The 18,291-nt window shown below is 42.3% G+C and overlaps 1 protein-coding gene across 1 annotated transcript in view; it reads right to left on the bottom strand.

Moving 5' to 3' along the window:
* The window catches only part of hmcn1 (hemicentin 1), a 120,080-nt gene that overhangs the window by 53,322 nt on the left and 48,467 nt on the right, over positions 1–18,291 (bottom strand). The window contains exons 13-26 of the mRNA XM_033965339.2: positions 17,673–17,800; positions 17,060–17,173; positions 16,824–16,982; positions 15,380–15,571; positions 15,210–15,305; positions 13,131–13,258; positions 11,697–11,841; positions 11,245–11,357; positions 10,727–10,886; positions 10,097–10,259; positions 8,157–8,284; positions 1,287–1,538; positions 531–626; positions 249–443 (exon numbers count right to left, since the gene is read on the bottom strand). Of these exons, the coding sequence (XP_033821230.1) occupies positions 249–443; positions 531–626; positions 1,287–1,538; positions 8,157–8,284; positions 10,097–10,259; positions 10,727–10,886; positions 11,245–11,357; positions 11,697–11,841; positions 13,131–13,258; positions 15,210–15,305; positions 15,380–15,571; positions 16,824–16,982; positions 17,060–17,173; positions 17,673–17,800 (2,069 nt within the window). The remainder of the gene's footprint in view (positions 1–248; positions 444–530; positions 627–1,286; positions 1,539–8,156; positions 8,285–10,096; positions 10,260–10,726; positions 10,887–11,244; positions 11,358–11,696; positions 11,842–13,130; positions 13,259–15,209; positions 15,306–15,379; positions 15,572–16,823; positions 16,983–17,059; positions 17,174–17,672; positions 17,801–18,291) is intronic.

Genomic DNA, 18,291 nt, shown 5'->3' with positions numbered 1-18,291 from the left:
ATGCATGAAACAATCAAAACTCTAATGATAATGATAAGGGAAAACATTATAATATGGTTAAAAGTTCATAAAAGTCTTTTTTTTTCCAAGCACAGCAACAATTTTTCCATTAGCAATTATTCTGGACTAGTTTGGCTGTTGTGTATTTGTATCTTGTACTTTTCTTTTTAATTATGTACCAAAGAATCCTGAAGTAAAGCCAAAATAAATAAATAAATAGTCCCAGAATAAAACAGACAGGGTTTTACCATTGACTTTGAGTTGGTACTTCTTCTCAGTGGACCCAGCGTCATTGACCGCAGCACACGTGTACTCTCCGTTGTCCAGTGGTGAGATGGAGGTCAGGATGAGCAGAGTCCCGTCCTCCTGGATCGAAATGCCCGGCTCATTTCCAGTCAGTTCTTGACCATTACGATACCAGCGAATCACAGGCTTTGGAAGACCTGACAGAAACAACAGTAGTGGTTTACTTTATTTAATTTACACTTTTATGGAAAAGACAAAGTAAGATAATAATGTTAGCACTGCACCTTTAGCTGGGCAAGGAAATGCAATTTTCTGATTTGCAATGCGCTCCTGGAGTGGACTGTTGAATGGGGGCTCAAGGACTTCAACCACAGGGGGAACTGAGGAAGAAAAAAATGTCATTAAGCAAATCATCCTTAGCAATATATTAAAAAATGTTGTTAAATGCGCACAATGTAACTTTTCTGGTGAAGGATCTATCAGCTGCTTGCTTCCACAGTATCAAACTAATTTATCAAGTTTTTTTTGTTCCTTAAAATATATAGTGTTAGCAGTGTTTCCTCTCCACTGATCTGACCAGCAACATTGGTGTCACTTGCTTGTCACCATGGAAAATGTCTGAGCTATACTATGGAACATTCAAGGCTAAGCAATAACATCTCCAAGTAAACAAGCAGGTGACAAAGTCTGTCTGTCTACATCTCCAAAGCTCAAAATGCTCCGTTCCACCTTGTGATGTCATGAAGTGGTAGTTTTCAAGTTAACAGCTACTTTTACCCTTTTTTTACCGTTAAGTAGAAATTGAAAAGTCCAGGGTTGAAATTATCCAAATAACTGTAGTGAAGGTGTATGGAGTTTAAAAGCACCATGGAGCACTTTCTGTATTACCACATGACATCACAAGGTGGCACAGAACCTAAAAATGCAGGGTTTGTGTGTTAAACATGTTGGAATAAAACAAAACACAACTTCATTTATGTTTTTGGTAAGAAACATAGATCAGAAAAAGTGTAATATGAGCCATTTAAACTTCTCCAGACCTTGCACTAGCATCTGAACTCGCGCCTCGTCTCTGCCTGCGCTGTTGGTCGCTGTGCAGGTGTAGGTGCCCTCGTCATCCAGAGACACTTTAGTGAAAACCAGGCTTCCGTCCCGAGACAAAGGATAAGTTCTTCCATCTCTGCTCCAGGAGAGTTTGGGCTCTGGAAAACCATGAGCCACACAGGGAAGCTCTACTGAATGACCCAACTGCACCTTCATCACTTTGGGACCAGCCTGGATGCGGGGAGGGACTGGGAAAAAAAAAGAGACCATAAACCATAGCTATATTAATGCTCTTCACTTTAGTTTGTGTTTTGCCTTTGTCTCGTTATAGTTGTACTTATGTTTCATTTGATCTTGAAAATGTGCCTTTGTTATAAATATGTGATTTGGTATTTTACAGTTGAAACGAGAAGTTTACATACACTATATAAAAAGTTAACTCAAATGTTCAGAAGCAAATCAGACGCTTCCAAAGACATGATATCATCATCTGGGTTTTCCCAAATTGTTTAAATGCAGAGTAATCTTACTGTATGCCAACTTCTGACTTTGAAGAAAGTAATGGAAAATTGCCTAAAAAACCCTTCTCTCATTATTCTGACATTTAGCCAAGAAATTATTTTGGTAATCCTAATTGACCTAAAACAAATGTTTAGTCTGATTTCATGTCAGACAGTTAGATAAAAAAAAATAAATAAAAAAAAATAGCATGTTTCTTTTTATGTAGTGTATGTAAACGTCTGATTTCAACTGTATGCTTGATGTGATTGCTGTAAGATCAATATATCAATAGGCACAGAGCTGCCCAACTAGTTCCTGTTCTCCCAAATGCACCGAGCTCCTCTTCCTGCACCATTTATTTTCTTTGAGGATTTATCAGAGTCTTGCTAAAATAACTCAATATTTAAATATCAAACAGCAGACAGCAAATTACTGATGGATGATCATAAAGGGCATGTTAAGACCTTTACCACGGTGCAAGAAACTTGTGCTTATAAAAGTAGGTATTTCTGTCTCAAATCTAATGCTAGCCTGATCAAAATACATCACAAAACTACTTATTATGAAAGATTAAATTTTGACAAAATGTTTAATAAATACATTTTTGGACAATTTTATTTTATTTTACATTTTTTTCTATAATTGTAACACTTCCTGTTTTGAACACAGACTTCTCTTGAGGTCTAAGCACTGTCTGTTTGCATAAGACTTATGTAATTTTGGTACCATAATAAATAAATATTTTATAAGAGTATCAAGCAAAATAGTATTTGAAATTTTAGTACTGTGAAAACACTGGTTCTATTTCATCCCTTCTGACCGCCAGAGGCGGTGCTTCAAGCACTGGATGATCACTCTTGCGCATGCGCAGGTCGAGATTTAATAACAACAAATTCACCTATGACCTTCCGGTGACCCACGTGAGGCTATATAGTCACGTGACTCCGGAAGCACAGTCCCTTTTTTCTTCTCGCGCTTTGGTCGAGTGTGTTGTGGCTACTCGCAAATACTGCTTCGTACCACAATTGTTTCTCCCTTTGGTGACAGCTTACTGCTCAGAGTCCCGTGACGTGTGGATTGAGTGCAGTCTATCACAGTCGGGGTAGGCGAGGTGCGACTCGCCCCTCAGGGGCTGCGTAAGCTGCGCGGGGCGGAGTGCCTCACCTGGAGCGGGTGTTTCCCTGACGCCGGTGAGGTGCACGTTTCACAAGGACCGTATGGTAAGTAGTTACTGCATTTTTTGTTGGAAGCGACACCGGGTCGGTGGAGCTGGTTTGTATTTGCTGCCGTGTTCGGTTCAGCTCGACTTTTGTGTTGACTATTGCCGCATTCGGCTAAAATATCTCTGTTATTTTGAAACCGTGCTCGGTTCTTTAGTTCATTCTTATCAGCAGTGTTACTGTTCGCTTTGAGTTTTTGACCTACCACCAGTGGCGTTCTCGGCTCGACGTGTATTTTTTAATCCCAGCGTGCGGATCAAGAGTGGCGTTTTTCAGCTCGACCTGATCTAGCGTCTGTTGTGATGGAGTCCATGTGCTGTAGAGCTTGCATGGCCCCGCTTCAACCGGAGGATGGACATGATTTATGCCCCTTATGTTTGGGTGTGGACCACCTTAAAGAGGGCTTGACGGAGAATGCTTGCATGAGTTGCAGCATTATGCCGAGATCCCTGCGTGCTGACCGCCTGGCCGCGTTTGGAGGAGCTGGGCTCTCTGATATACAGGACACGCAGCTGCCGGCGAGCGGGAAGGTGAGGAGGAAGCGCTCTGCTGTCGACGCTTCCCCTACTCCGCATAAGCGCAGCAAAGGGGATCGCTCTGCGGGATTATCCTCGAAGGTGGATAGCCTTACTTCGGAACTCAATAGAATGAAAGCTCTCATTGAGTCCATGCAGACCCGGGATAGCGACCAGCGAGCTGCCCAGCGGGATGTGGTTTCTGTTTGTGAAGACGATGCCTTGTCTGTGGCGGCGTCAGATACGCACTTCCGCGACACCGACCCGTATACTGGGGATGGTTTGGATGCGTGTTCTGACATATCAGAGTTGAGCTCACACAACTCCACCTGCTCTCAGGGAGGTGACGATGACTCAGCTGCCTCCTCTTTACGCGTGGCTTTTGCACGGTTACAACTGGAGGCACCGACGGCGCAGCCTATGGCTTCTAGTGCGTTTTTTAGACGACAGAGCTCTGCGTCTTCCTTTTTGGTTCCTCCCTCTACGGAGTATATTAAGGAACTTCATGCCTGCTGGTCAGATACAAAAGCGTTTTCTAAACCGACGTCCAATGGAAGGGTCCTTGCTGCCATGCAGGAGGCGCCCAAGTTTGGATTGGGACACATGCCAGCGATTGAACCAGCTGTGGCCTCCCTTATTGTGGCTCCAGACGAGGCTCTGAGACCCAATGCCAGGTGCCCGCGACCTCAGTGCCGGGTTACTGACGAACTGCTGTGTAAAGCTTACGACTCCGGGGCGCGCATGGGTCGTATCGGCAATTCCCTGTCCCATTTACTGCTAGGTTTAGCGACTTCACTAGAGGGCTCTAATGTCGATGCGGCTACGCAAGGCTTGGTTGACACGTCCCTACAAGCATTTGCTTTTATGTCAAGGGAGCTGGGCCGCCTGCTGTCCATCCTGACCCAGGCGCGTCGGCAGGTTTGGTTGGCACAATCTCCCCTAACCGAGACGTGTAGGAGAACCTTGAGGGGATTACCTGTGGTTCCAGGTGAACTTTTTGGAGAGGCAGCGCTGGAAGCCTTGCAACGGACAGCCCAGGCCTCTCAGACTAGACATCAGCTGGCGGGCCTTCACCGACGAGCCCCTCCTCCTATTGCTCCTGGGTCATCTACTACACACCAGCAGACATATGCTGTACCATCAAGCCCATTTTTGGCTCCCCGGCGGCCTGTTACAAGGTCTGGGCGCTCACAGAGTGACCGGCCCAGGGCTTCACATGTGCCTCGGTCATCACAGTCTGGTCACCAGCCCTCCAGGCCTTCGAGAGGCCAGGGAGGCCGGGGGGGCCGTAGGTGAAGCCCCCAGGCCGGCAGTCGGTGGTTTCACCCCGGAACAGCTCCAGTACTGGGCTGCCAACACCCCAGACATGTGGGTGTTGACCACCTTATCACGGGGATACCGCCTACAGTTCCGACGCCGGCCTCCTGTTTTCGGCCAGGTCCGAATGACTGCCATTTCGGACCCGGCAAAATCCGTGGCACTCAATCTGGAAATAGCAACCTTGCTGGAAAAGGGTGCAATTGTACACGTAGACCCTCGGCAGGATCCGGGGGGTTTTTATTCAAGATACTTTCTTGTCCCGAAGAAAACTGGCAACCTCCGTCCAGTTTTAGACCTGCGAGGTCTCAATGTGTTTTTAAAAGTCATGCCTTTTCACATGCTACGCACCTCAGAGGTGCTTCAGGCACTTTCCCCAGGCGAATGGTTCACGACAATCGACCTGAAGGATGCTTATTTTCATGTACCGATCACACGCAATCATTGGAGGTTCCTTCGCTTTGCTTTTCAGGGGAGACATTTTCAGTTCAGGGTCCTCCCGTTTGGGCTGTCCCTGTCACCCAGGGTGTTCACCCGAGTGGTGGCAGCAGCCTTGTCTCCACTACAGGCGCGGGGTTTGAAGATTCTACCTTACCTCGACGACTGGTTAATTTGCGCACCCAGCCGCGACCAAGCCATTCACGACACAGGGCTTGTACTCGAGCATGTGAGCCGCTTGGGTCTGTGTGTGAATATGGACAAGAGCAATCTGGTCCCGACCCAGGACACTGTCTTTTTGGGGATGGCTTTAAGCACGGTCACCATGGTTGCGTGCCCGTCTCCCACAAGGGTCGACAACATCATGGGGATGCTAGGTGCATTCCAAGAGGGAGAGGCCCTGCCATTCCTGCAATATCTCCAGCTTCTGGGCATGTTGGTAGCAGCCTCCAGTGTAGTTCCGCTGGGACTACTTTCATTACGGCCGATGCAGATGTGGCTGAACAGCCTGCATCTGGATCCAACTCGGGTCGCACACAGACGCAAGAGGTTGCGTGTGTCTCCCCAGTGTCTGCACTCCCTGTCTCAGTGGAGAGACAGACGTTGGATCCTACAGGGCGTCCCGTTGGGGCCTCTACCGTCACGGAGAGAGGTTGTGTATACGGATGCATCCTCCACGGGTTGGGGTGCAACATGGCAAGGTCGTGTGATACAGGGGACATGGACCTCGAGCCTGATAAAAGAACACATAAATGTGCTGGAGTTAATGGCTGTGGACTTGGCACTGCACCATTTTCTGCCGAACTTGCAAGGCAGGCACGTGCTTGTACGTTCAGACAACAGGTCGGTGGTTTACCATATAAATCACATGGGAGGGACCAGATCGGTGAATCTCACACAGAGAACACAGCAGCTTCTCAGGTGGGCGTCCGTCCATTTTGCCAGCCTGCGGGCAGCCTATCTCCCGGGGACGCTGAATCAGGTGGCAGATTTCCTCTCTCGCCAGACTCTCTTGCCGGGGGAATGGAAGCTTCACCCAGAGGTGGTCTGCACCATCTGGAGGGTCTTCGGCAGGGCCGAAGTGGATCTGTTCGCCTCACAGGAAGCGACCCATTGCCCTCTCTGGTTCTCTCTGAGGGACAACACCAGCCCGCTGGGTCAGGACCCATTGGCTCACGACTGGCCTCACGTTCTCCTCTACGCCTTTCCTCCCTTTCCCCTGATTTATCAAACACTCCTGAGGGTTCTGCAGGAGGGACACAAGCTTCTGCTGGTTGCCCCATTCTGGCCAGCGAGGATCTGGTTCTCACTTCTGCACAGACTCTGTTGCAGCTCTCCAATGCGCCTCCCCGCCAGGACGGATCTCTTGTCCCAGCTGGGGGGACGAATACTGCATCCTCATCCCAGCCGCCTTCAGCTCTGGGTTTGGCCTCTGCAAGGCCCGGTATCGCATTCTCAGAGTATGCTGGAGGAATAGGACATACGATCTGTAATGCCTGGGCACCATCTACACGGCGGCTGTACACAAACAGGTGGAAACTGTTTGAGGAATGGTGCAAGGGACATGGACAAGATGCGGTGCGTTGTTCAGTCTCTGCTATCTTGGCGTTTCTGCAGGAACTTTTGGATCGTGGTCTGTCGCCTTCGACATTAAAGGTATATGTGGCTGCAATATCTTGCTGGCACAGTGGGGTGAATGGTGGCACTGTGGGCAGTGACAAGAACGTTTCCCGTTTCTTGAAAGGTGCTAGACGGCTTCGCCCACCTACACGACCAGTGGCTCCTTCATGGGATCTTTCACTGGTCCTGGAGACTCTGCATGCTCATCCATTCGAGCCTATTGCCCAGGCAGACATTAAGTGGCTGTCGTTTAAGACGGCATTTCTCCTCGCCATGGCTTCGGGTAAGCGTGTGGGTGAACTGCAGGCCCTGTCTGTCAATGAGTCCTGCTGTAGATGGCATGCTGATGGCTCAGGTGTAACTCTCTGGCCTAATGTCTCTTTCCGCCCTAAGGTGTTATCTTCTGCTGATAATGCCCAACCGCTCCAGTTGGCGAGGTTTGGCACTGAATTCACCACAGAACCTTTATGCCCTGTTCGCTCATTGGAGGCTTGGAGGTTACGGCAGGTATAAGACGGTCGGAAAATCTGTTTGTGTGTTATGCTGGCCCACGTAAGGGTAGGGCTCTCTCTACACAGCGTCTCTCTCGGTGGGTTGTAGAGACCATTAAACATGCTTATACCTCACAAGGGCGGCTGATGCCTGAGGGCGTGAGATGCCACTCAACCAGGGGCCTTTCTACCTCCTGGGCTGCTATGCATGGGATTCCTCTAAATGTGATCTGTGCTGCGGCCTCTTGGACCTCGCCCTGCACGTTTGCCAGATTTTACCGGGTGAATGTTGCGGTCCCCCATCCCCTGGACGGAGTGTTACGCAAGCATCATGCTTCATTATGAGGAGGTAGGTTACTTGTCGTGGTCTATGGATTCCTCGTGACCATGTTGTTACAAGTCATCCAGTGCTTGAAGCACCGCCTCTGGCGGTCAGAAGGGATGAAATAGAACGAGAGTTACGTATGTAACTACGGTTCTATGAATCCCGGATGACCGCCAGAGGTTTCTGTCCCTCGGAATCCTCGTGCCCTCGCGAGAAGATTAAGGGACTGTGCTTCCGGAGTCACGTGACTATATAGCCTCACGTGGGTCACCGGAAGGTCATAGGTGAATTTGTTGTTATTAAATCTCGACCTGCGCATGCGCAAGAGTGATCATCCAGTGCTTGAAGCACCGCCTCTGGCGGTCATCCGGGATTCATAGAACCGTAGTTACATACGTAACTCTCGTTTCACGTATGTATTTCAGTTTTGTTTTCTTACCCAAAACACTGAGTTTGATGGTCTGTGTCAGGTTACCAGCGATGTTGGAGGCCACACACACATACAGCCCACTGTCAGATACTCTGCTCTCCAGGATTTTAAGTGAGCCTGAGGGAAGCTGGGAGTGTCTGAAGAAGATATCAGCATATAAATTGCATTAACACACTGTAACACATGTGGGAAATGTCTTGGACACTGTAGCACACCCATTACAATATATTTCTCTTACTTCATCTACCCCTCAAAACTGCAAAACACCTAAAACTGTTATATTACTTTTTGCTTTTTAGTGCTGCATTGACAATTTAACATCCCAAGCCAATAAACTAAAATAATCCAGATCATGTCGTAGCTGTACTATGTCATACATGCCACTTCATTGGTTTGCTTGGAATGTAGCATTAAAGGTATCGATCTCTATATCTCTGAGTTTTAAGTATATTTGAGCATTGATTATAGATGTAAAGCCATACGGTGATACCCCAAACATACTCACACATACACACACTAGAAAAGTTCCATAGTGCACATTTAACAGTTCCATGGTTGTACACTGACATCTTGCAACAAATGACACATGAGTGCTTGTCATGCTGTATACAATGCACTATATTCTTACAAACCAATACAGAGATTTTCAATTCATAAATAATGTTTTTTCTCTCTTCACTTTTCACTGACAAACCTGTAAGTAAAGCCTTTTGGAAAGAGCCTTACTAATCCAACTCCAACCACAATTACAGCTACGGCAGCAGAGACAAGGTGGGTACAGCAGATCACAGGGGAGTGGGATTTCTCAGTCATTTCATAAAAACCACTAAGTATAGACACCGTGCTGCAGCCAAAACAACTGAAAGTGAATCTGATAATGACAATATTCCCAGTGTTTATTTGCATCTTTATTAAAAGCGAAGCAGATGTTTGTGGTTCATTCATAATATGTCATTTATGTCAAAACATGGTGAGGAAATAAATCAGTTTAATTTGACAGTGTCACATCGTCATTGTTTGTATAGGGGTTTGTACAGAGCAGAAGAGGTAGTGCCTATTTACATGTACTAACTTTAAGTCACTTTTTGAAAAAACAGTAATTTTCTGAGTAGTTTTCAGTAGGGGTGGCGCCAGAGATTTTTGGTTAAAGGAGCTATGGGGGTGCCAACTTCTTCAATGAGGGTGCACACTTAACTTGTTATTTTAAATCCTTTTGATGTGAGCGCAACTCTAACTCTTACCGTGTTTGAGTCGCTGTCGCTGAGTTGCAAAAATCTTTGGGGGAATTATGGGAGTGCCTTGGCTATTTTAGAGGAGGCTAGTGCCCCTCAAGCCCCCCTGATGCCGCCCCTGGTTTTCAGACGACTCATTTTTGTGTCTGTTCTTTGACAATACTACATTTTGTCCATTATTTTTTTGTGTTTAGTTCTACAAATAACATTATAGGCTCTGTATCTGAATTTTACTGTCTTAAAACATGTAGAACAGAACTGCTTCATTTAAAACAGTTGCAGTAGCCCAAAATTATTCCTCATTTACTTTATGCATTCTGAGTATCCTAATTATTCACCCCAATGAGTTTATAAGTGCTTTTCACAACTCTCAGAGATTTGAACAAACACTTTTTGATCATCAGACAATAAACTACTTTATAATGAGATGCAGACAGTACATAGCTGCCTTATTTTAACCTTGAGAGCTGCTTATACAATATATCTGAGCTGGGAAATAAATGTTTTTCTCAAATACATGGGAAAAATGGTTGGAGAGCTTTTGACTTCAACTTATAAATCAGGTGTTATGTCCTGACACTTACAATTACGCTTATTTGAGTAGTAGTTTCCCAAAATACTTTTTTGGACCACAACTTTGTACTCCTACTTGAGCAGTAGTATTTTGAATTTAACATTACCGGTACTCTTCAGTACAACTTTGGGTACTATTTTTACCTTATAGAAAATGGGGAGATGAGATGTCTCTCTTTGGCCCAGCTGAAAGTGGGAGGGGGGGCACTCTGGACTTCACAGGGCAAAATCACATCGTCCCCTTCAACTACAGACATGTTCAGTGGTACTGAGGGGCCATCTGGACTGGTACGAGATCTAGGACGGACTAAACAGAAACACACAACAAACTGATTAAGATCAAACATGTTGAGTTGAGTTGTTTAAAGGCTACATTACATGTACATTAAAGGTGTACTATGTAACTTTGCTCATCTCCATGATGATGTTGTTTTTGCTTTACTTGCAGCCAATCCTCTGTCAGTAAAAGCAATGGTTTAGAATAGAGTTCAGACTTTTTTGGAGGATGAAATTTCAAAATTTTTGTGTTAAATGATTAAAAGTATGCCTTGCTCATGAAATTAAGAATGAAAGCCATATACATTTGTTTTAAATAAGAAAACAAATTTTAGTTTGTTCTACCTAAATGTTTAATGTACTGACTATTCACTGTTTCACAGGCTCTAAGTTTCTGTTTTAATAATTTTGTTACGCCCTGTGAGGCGAATGCTGTGATTTTGGCTCTACAGAAATACACTGAATACAATTTTTATAGAATTTTATTATTGACTTTACCATAGACAGTTAGCTGAACTTTCCTGGTTGCAAACCCAGCGGCATTGGTAGCAGAGCAGATGAACTCTCCAGTCTCATTCCCAGTTGGAGACTTAATGTAAAGAGATCCATCAGAGTGTAAGTCAAAGTCCGGACCACCCAAGTACAGCAGCCCCCCACCCTACGAAACAAAAGATTCATTAAGCAATGTTTATTCTCACAAGACATCTACACAAACAAGCAAATAGAAATGACCTACTAAGCTGTTTATTGATCCTAGACCACAGTGTAAATCAAAATGGTGGGAATAAGTGGGTGGATAAATGGTTCCTTATTGCAATGCTAAGCTAAGGGTTTTGCTAGTTCAGGAAATTGTCTTACAGAATATTTGTAAATAGAAAGAGAAAAACTGAAAAAATAACTACATTATAATGTCCATACATTTTAAGGGGAATTTTGTTGGATGAGAACCATGTGGGTACAACAGTGTCACTAATCACTAATCACAGCTGTTAGTTTTATTTTTTTTCTTTACTTACTTTGGTCCAGGTGATTTCAGGATCTGGAATTCCATTGGCTCGACAAGGAAGAGAGATGGGCACTCCCTCTATGGTGCTGAAAACCTGGGGGCCATGCTGAATTGTGGGAATCACTGCAAAAAAGTGAAACAAAATTATGATTTACTTTACTGTTACTTGAGGGAATATTTTAGTTTAGTTTAGTATGTATTTGAAGGGACAATGTACAGAGACATTAAGATCATAAAAACATGTTCCACACCAGATTATAGCAGAATAGCTAGTTTCCATCTGCAGTCCCTGAATTTCATGGCAAATGACATCAATCAATAGGAAAAACGGGCTCTTGCTCCCCATTAATTAAATTGAATAGGCAAAGACTCAAATGTCTTAAATAAACAACTTTAACCTATGTTTATTTAACCTATTTTCTTAAAAAAAAATTGTGCAGGAGTGTAAAAGTATAATTGTACCATAGACATTGACTGTTGTAGTGTGATTAGTGGCGCCAACAACATTCTCAGCTAAACAGGTGTAGTCTCCAGCATCGTCCAAACGCACTCTGTCAATCTGCAAACTGCCATCCCTCCTCACGGTCAAATACTGGTCTGAAAACAACTGGAACAAAAAGATTAGAACTAAACATTAATACAGATTAGTACTTCTCATTAACACATTTTGAATGAACAAAACGTATCCATTGGTTTCAGAATGATGAAAAGCTAGGGCCGTTGTCATAGCAATTCACAATTTCAAATGAAATATTATATCTTTTGAATGATGAAAAGTCCTCAAAATTTGCATATAAAAGGAGGATGAAAACCATGAATATAGCCTCAAATGTTCCACAGTATGGCGGTAACATTTACCTCCTCTGAGACAAGGAGGTGACTAAGTTATGGGACAGATCTGTGGAGAGGCGGCCCCGCTTACCGCTAGAATGCATGTTTTCAATGTATTTTCATCAATATGAATAACTGTGATTGAGTAAATATTAGAGCGATACATTGAATGCTATACTGTGACATTCCAGGTACAACAAATACAGCTCCATGCAGAAAGGAAGATGGCGGACCCCCCCATCAATTAAATTAAATTGCATCTCTATAGAGACTAGCAGGTGACACAACCCAGTCAAGATAGAGGTCAGATTTGTAGAGAGACGACCCTGCTCACACTAAGACTGCTTGTTTTTCAAGGTTTTTTCAGCAATAAAACCACTTTTAATTGAATAAATGCAAACTGAGGAACAAAACAATAACAACCAGCTGGCAGATCTCCAACACATGAACTGTATAGTGCACCTTAGAAAGCTTAATATTAGCTAATTTCTGATCTATGTATGTCTATCTATGTTATTTCCTCATCAAAAACATACCTGCAGTTAAGTTTCGTTTCATTCACACAGGTTTAACACACAAACCCAGCATATGTAGGCTGAATTCTTCTCTCAGACTGAAAACACTTTGTTCCATCTTGTGATGTCACATGGTAATACAGGATGTGCTCCTCTGTGTGTTAAACTCCATGCACCTTCACTAGAATCACCTGGATAATTTCAGCCCTGGAATTACCAATCTCTACTGAACAAAAAGTAATAGGTAGCTGTTAACTTGGCAACTGCTGCTTGATGACAAGGTGGAACAGAGCATATTGAGCTTTAGAGATGACTAATAATAAAGGGTTACTCAAACATTTGTGAATGAAACAAAACACAACTCCAGGTATGTTTTTGATGAGGTAACAGCATTATAACATGGCGTCATTTTTGGTCAGAGTCATTTTTGGGCCTTTAATATAAAAGATAAGAAGGGAAACAGAGTTAGCGACATTGGTTCAGTTACTACAGCACTTTAGGTGAAATAGTTAAATAGCTGAATATGTTACCTAAGTTTGTTTACACTCACCAGGCCGTAGTTGTGCAACCATCTCCTCTCTGGGAGTGGGTTTCCAGCCAAAAGTACACAGGGTAACGTTACCTGCTGATCCTCCACAACACTGAGCACTGTGGGGCTCAATGCAATGACAGGAGAGACTGTAGAGAACAAACAAGATGATCACAACATTTATAATCAAGATTTAAATATGTTTTCAATGGTTACATCATGAATAATCAATCTGTTCATAGTCAGTTGCTATGAGACAAGAAGAAGGTTAAAGGTACACTATGTAACTTTGTTAGAGGAGAGTGACCTGCTCAATAATACTAATTCATTTTATTTATCAGTGCATTTCTTGACACACAAGGAGATTTACATACAGCAGCAATACAGAAAAATGAACAGTGAAATCAGAGAGAAAAAAGCTTGGACAAATGAGTTCTGCTGGTCTCCATGGAGATATTACTGCTTTGCCTGAATTATTCCACAGTGTCACATTAAACGTCTCTATCTCAATAAAGAAAGCAGCTTACAGTAAGAACGCATGTTTTCACTGTTTCTTTTTAGCATGAAAACACCTGTAATTGAATAAATGCAAGATAGATACATTTAATGCCACACTTTGGAACATTCTAGCAAAAACACCATGGAGACAAGCAAGTGGCGATCCCCCATTCAGAAATGTTACAGAGCAGACCTTTAATGATTATTTGTAATGCATGGTAGAACATTGTGTGATACCCTTTTGCTAATAATAGACTTTACGGTAGATTTTATGTTGTTTTTCTACTGACAAATTACCCTAGTATTATCTCCCGTTAAGCAAAACACCTTATAGCTAAATGTTAAGCCTATAGGTCACATACGGAGTTGCCTAATGTGAATGGTATGTGCTCCATTGAATTGTTAACACATGTTTGTATGTGTAGGTTGAGATGAATACGAGACACCTGGATGCAGTAAACACATTATAATACAATTTCCATAATGAGGCCAGACCACAGCTGTTAAATACATCTATTCAGTCTACTCGAATGTAGACTGAGTAGTGCAATGTAAGCACAACCCAAAACTGTATCTCATTTTTGGCAAAGTGTTGTGATGACACCCCGATGCAGCTATGGGAATGTAAAAAAGTACTTAGTGAAGACAGTAAAATCTATCAGTTCAAGTCTAACTAAGGCAACATGTGTGTTTTCGCTTAAGAATTTCTGAATGAAGAGATGCAGGGCTAGAACTCGGATGGGCCCGTGGGTTAGAAAATCTTTGATCCAAATATAAGAGTTTGTTTCTCTTTCTCTTGTTCTCTTCTATGTTATTATGATTACTTAATTCAAACTTTTCTCTCAAAATGTGCATGCTACGGCATAAAGGAAATCTTGTTTTATGGGTGTTTGGCATTGGATTTATACAGCACTTTTCAATACACCCAAAGGGCTTTGCATTGCATTATTCATTAGCACCAATAGCCACACACACACACCACATTCACACTTGGCAATGTGGGTAAAGTGTCTTGCCTGTGGACACAATGGCAATTTCCACTAGAGTCACTGCTGTCCCACTGTGGTACCTGAGATTCCCTGCGGTCTGCCATTCAAATACTAACCAGACCACGAGATCAGGGAAGATAGGACACTGACAAGCAGGTATGGTCACATAAGTACATAAGTTTTTTGTTGTTGATGTGTTTATGAAGCACTCTGGTTAGCTGTTTATTGTATTTAATTTTTTTTATTGTGTATTTGAATAGGGATGAATACAACAAACATAGATTAACAATTCAGTAATCTGATCTAATGCGGGTATCACAGTGTTTATAGCTTTGGCTAATTGGCAATACCAGTTCCAAGAAGAGCTTTTAAAACAGTTCAAATTTCACTAAAAAAGAGTGGGGTTATTTGTAGAAAAAGCAAAAAATACGGTGAATTTTTCAAGAGAATCAAATATCAAAATATTATACACTCACTTTAGACTCTTTCTCAGCCCCCTTTCTCCCCTGCTCCACCCATACTCTTTCTCTTTCTCATACAAATGTACTTAATAAATAAATAAATACATTTAAAAAACATGAAAAATATGTACATACACTGTGTACTGACTTACCCAGCCCAGTGACTGTAACTCTCACTTCAGCTTCAATTGAGCCAAAATTATTGTGAGCCTCACAGATATAAACAGCATCATCATCCACCCACAGATCTGAAAATGATAATATTGTAATAACTTGTATGATTCAAAATAAAAAGTGCTGTTGTATTTACTGTTGTACTGACTGGTAAAGTGCAGGTCTCCATTAGTCTGTGAGATGTAGCCTTGTTCACGCGGTGTGTTGAACAGCGGGAGCCCGTCCTGTCTCCTCCATGTTACCTGAGGTTGGGGGTAGCCCTGAGCGAGGCACTGGAGCGTCACATTGGAGCTGATGTCTGCTGCAGTGTCTAAAGGCTCTCGGACAAATGTGGGGGCAGCTGGAAAAAACAAACAAAAAAAAGTCACCAATAAAAATGAATATGGTTTACATTAGGGCTGCACCATATATCTCATTCTCATTTAACCTTTCAAAGTTGTATTTGGAGTGATCCGTGCATGTTTGAGGAACCTTTTTCACCACCACCAGCATACACCCACTGCTCTCTACTCACTTCATTCTTCAGTTTTATTTTCTTAATCGATGATACTCATAGGATTCGGCAGCGTTGCATGCCATCATTTAGGTATAAATGAAAAAAATCTGCCACTCACTGGCGTGATCTGTAGCTACCCATCCTAGGGGCCAACAACTGCACTTTGATTTGTTTGTATTGTGATTTTAATGTCTTTCTTATTCTGTAAAGCACTTTGAATTACTTTGTGTACGAATTGTGTTATACAAATAAACTTGCCTTGCCTTCACAGATCTTTGCTGTGATGATATTTATTTTATTTTTTAAGTCATTATATTGTGATTTAAAATGTGCAAATAGTTATAATAGATTATAACTTCCACTGGCCATTATATTGTACTACTGCTCCATCTGAAATTAATGTTGTTGTTTTTTTGGACTCAGTGCTTTCCTTTAAAGGTGAACAATGTAACTTTTCTGGTGCAGGATTTGTCACCTGCTTGTTTTCATTGAGATGTTTTTGTTTTGGCTTGAATATTCCACACATTAAATACATATATCTCCATAGAGACAAGAAGGTGACACCCCCAGGCCAAGTTAAAGGTCAGATCTGTGGAGCAAGGACCCTGCTCACAGTAAGAATGCATATTTTTTCAAGTAATAAAAACATCTATAATTGAATAAATGCAAGACAGATAACCTTAATGCCATATTGTGGAAGATTCCAGGAAAAGCAATAACATCTACATGGAGTAAATTTTATTACTTGGTTAAAAATGTGAAAAACAGAACTAGTTAATTTTAAAGGGTTGGCAGGGGTCCAAACATCCTAATTATTCACTTTGATGAGTTTTTAAGCACTTTTCACAACTTTCAGAGTCCAGAGCGATCATTTGTTGCCATGGTAATGTTAACAACAACTAGCATGCTAACAGCAAATCAGCCTTACTTCCTAGTTCACCAAAGAGAAAAACTTTAATAATTAGATGCAGACAGCACACAGCAGCAGCCCTAGAAGTTGCTTTTATAACATATCTGTAATGGGGCATGACATCTTTTACTTTACTACATGAAAATATTTGGATATAGCCCCTTTAAATGCTATGCTTGTTCTCACCTCCGACATCGAGTAATATTTTTCCTGATGAAGTCCCGGCCGCGTTGACAGCCACACATGTGTACTCTCCTGCATCTATGTCCAGTGTCTCCTTAATCACCAATGTCCCCTCCACTCTGTTTATGTCGTATGTGGAGGAAGGCTGCAGCTGTACGTCACCTGCCAATGTGGTCCAGGAAACAGGTTTAGTTCAAAATGGCTCCTCCTCTGTCTCCAATAATGAACTCTGAATGTACCTTTATACCACCAGATCTCAGCTTGGGGGATCCCAGAAGCAGAGCAGGCCATCACTGTGGTTTCTCCAATGCCAATGAGAATCTCACTCAAGGCCACGGTCACCACTGGAGACTCTGAAAGCAGTAAACAAGCAGCAAACTTGTGAGTCACAATATGATGCTTTGGGATGAGAGCTGATTGACTGTCCTTTGGTGGTCCACATTGCTTCACTTGTTTCTCTTTCTGAAAAAAATGTTCTAAAGCTGTGATAGTGGCAAAATATTTCTTGCATGTGATTATTAGTGATGTGTCAAGAGGTTTGTGAGACCCAGGGACTAGTTATATAGATTTAAATACACACAGTTTTTTCATGATTTGAAAATCAGGTACTCCAGCTTCAAAGGACTTCAACATCATTAAAAAAGTATACTGGTTTTATATAAACAATTTAGTATGTGTGCTAAGATATTGTAAATATATTTTAAAAGTAGCATTTAAAACTACTATCTATAATTAGAACCACCCCTGTTGTAAAAATAAATACCATCACTAGATGTTTTCTACATTACTGCAGTCTCAGTGTGCCAGCTGTAGTCTGACAGAGGAAGAAGCCTGAACAAAATACATACTAACCTATGTAAGTGACAGCAGCCACCATAGTGTCTGTCCCAGCCTGGTTACTTGCTATGCAGCCATAGGCTCCTCCATCCTTCTTCTGCATGTTTCTTATCACAAATACTCCGTCAGGTGTCATTCTGTGTCTGAAATATTAAAGAGACATTGTTTAAGATCCTGTTGTTTTGTTTAAAAGATTTCTAAACCACTATAAAAGAACTACACCTTAATTAGCCGTAATAAAGCATGAACAACAACTTAATTAATAATGAACAAATAGTGTATTAAGAATGATTCAGGTAGAGCTACTTAATTAGTAAGTGCTTAATTAAAGCATTACAGTTTGGGGTATTAATGAAGTAGTTATTAAGCCTGAATAATTCTTAATAAACTGTTTGTTCATTATGAATTAAGTCTTTGTTCATGCTTAATTAAGTGTAGTTATAATAGTGAATTATGAAATATTAGATGTTTTATTAAAGCAGACCTCTGCTTTAAGGCAAAATCAACTTTTCAGAGCTTTAAATGTTATAGTTGTTTCCCCTTCTCATTTACCCTCTCAAAGTTGTTTTTGGAGTGATTTGTGTACGTTTGAGCAATCCTTAATGGCTTATTTTCAAGCCGTATTGCTGATCAA

This window comes from Periophthalmus magnuspinnatus, chromosome 4, assembly GCF_009829125.3.
Source record: "Periophthalmus magnuspinnatus isolate fPerMag1 chromosome 4, fPerMag1.2.pri, whole genome shotgun sequence".
NCBI classification, from domain to species: Eukaryota; Metazoa; Chordata; class Actinopteri; order Gobiiformes; family Gobiidae; genus Periophthalmus; species Periophthalmus magnuspinnatus.
Note: the sequence above shows the minus strand (reverse complement) of the source record. Positions and strands in the feature narration are given on the sequence as shown.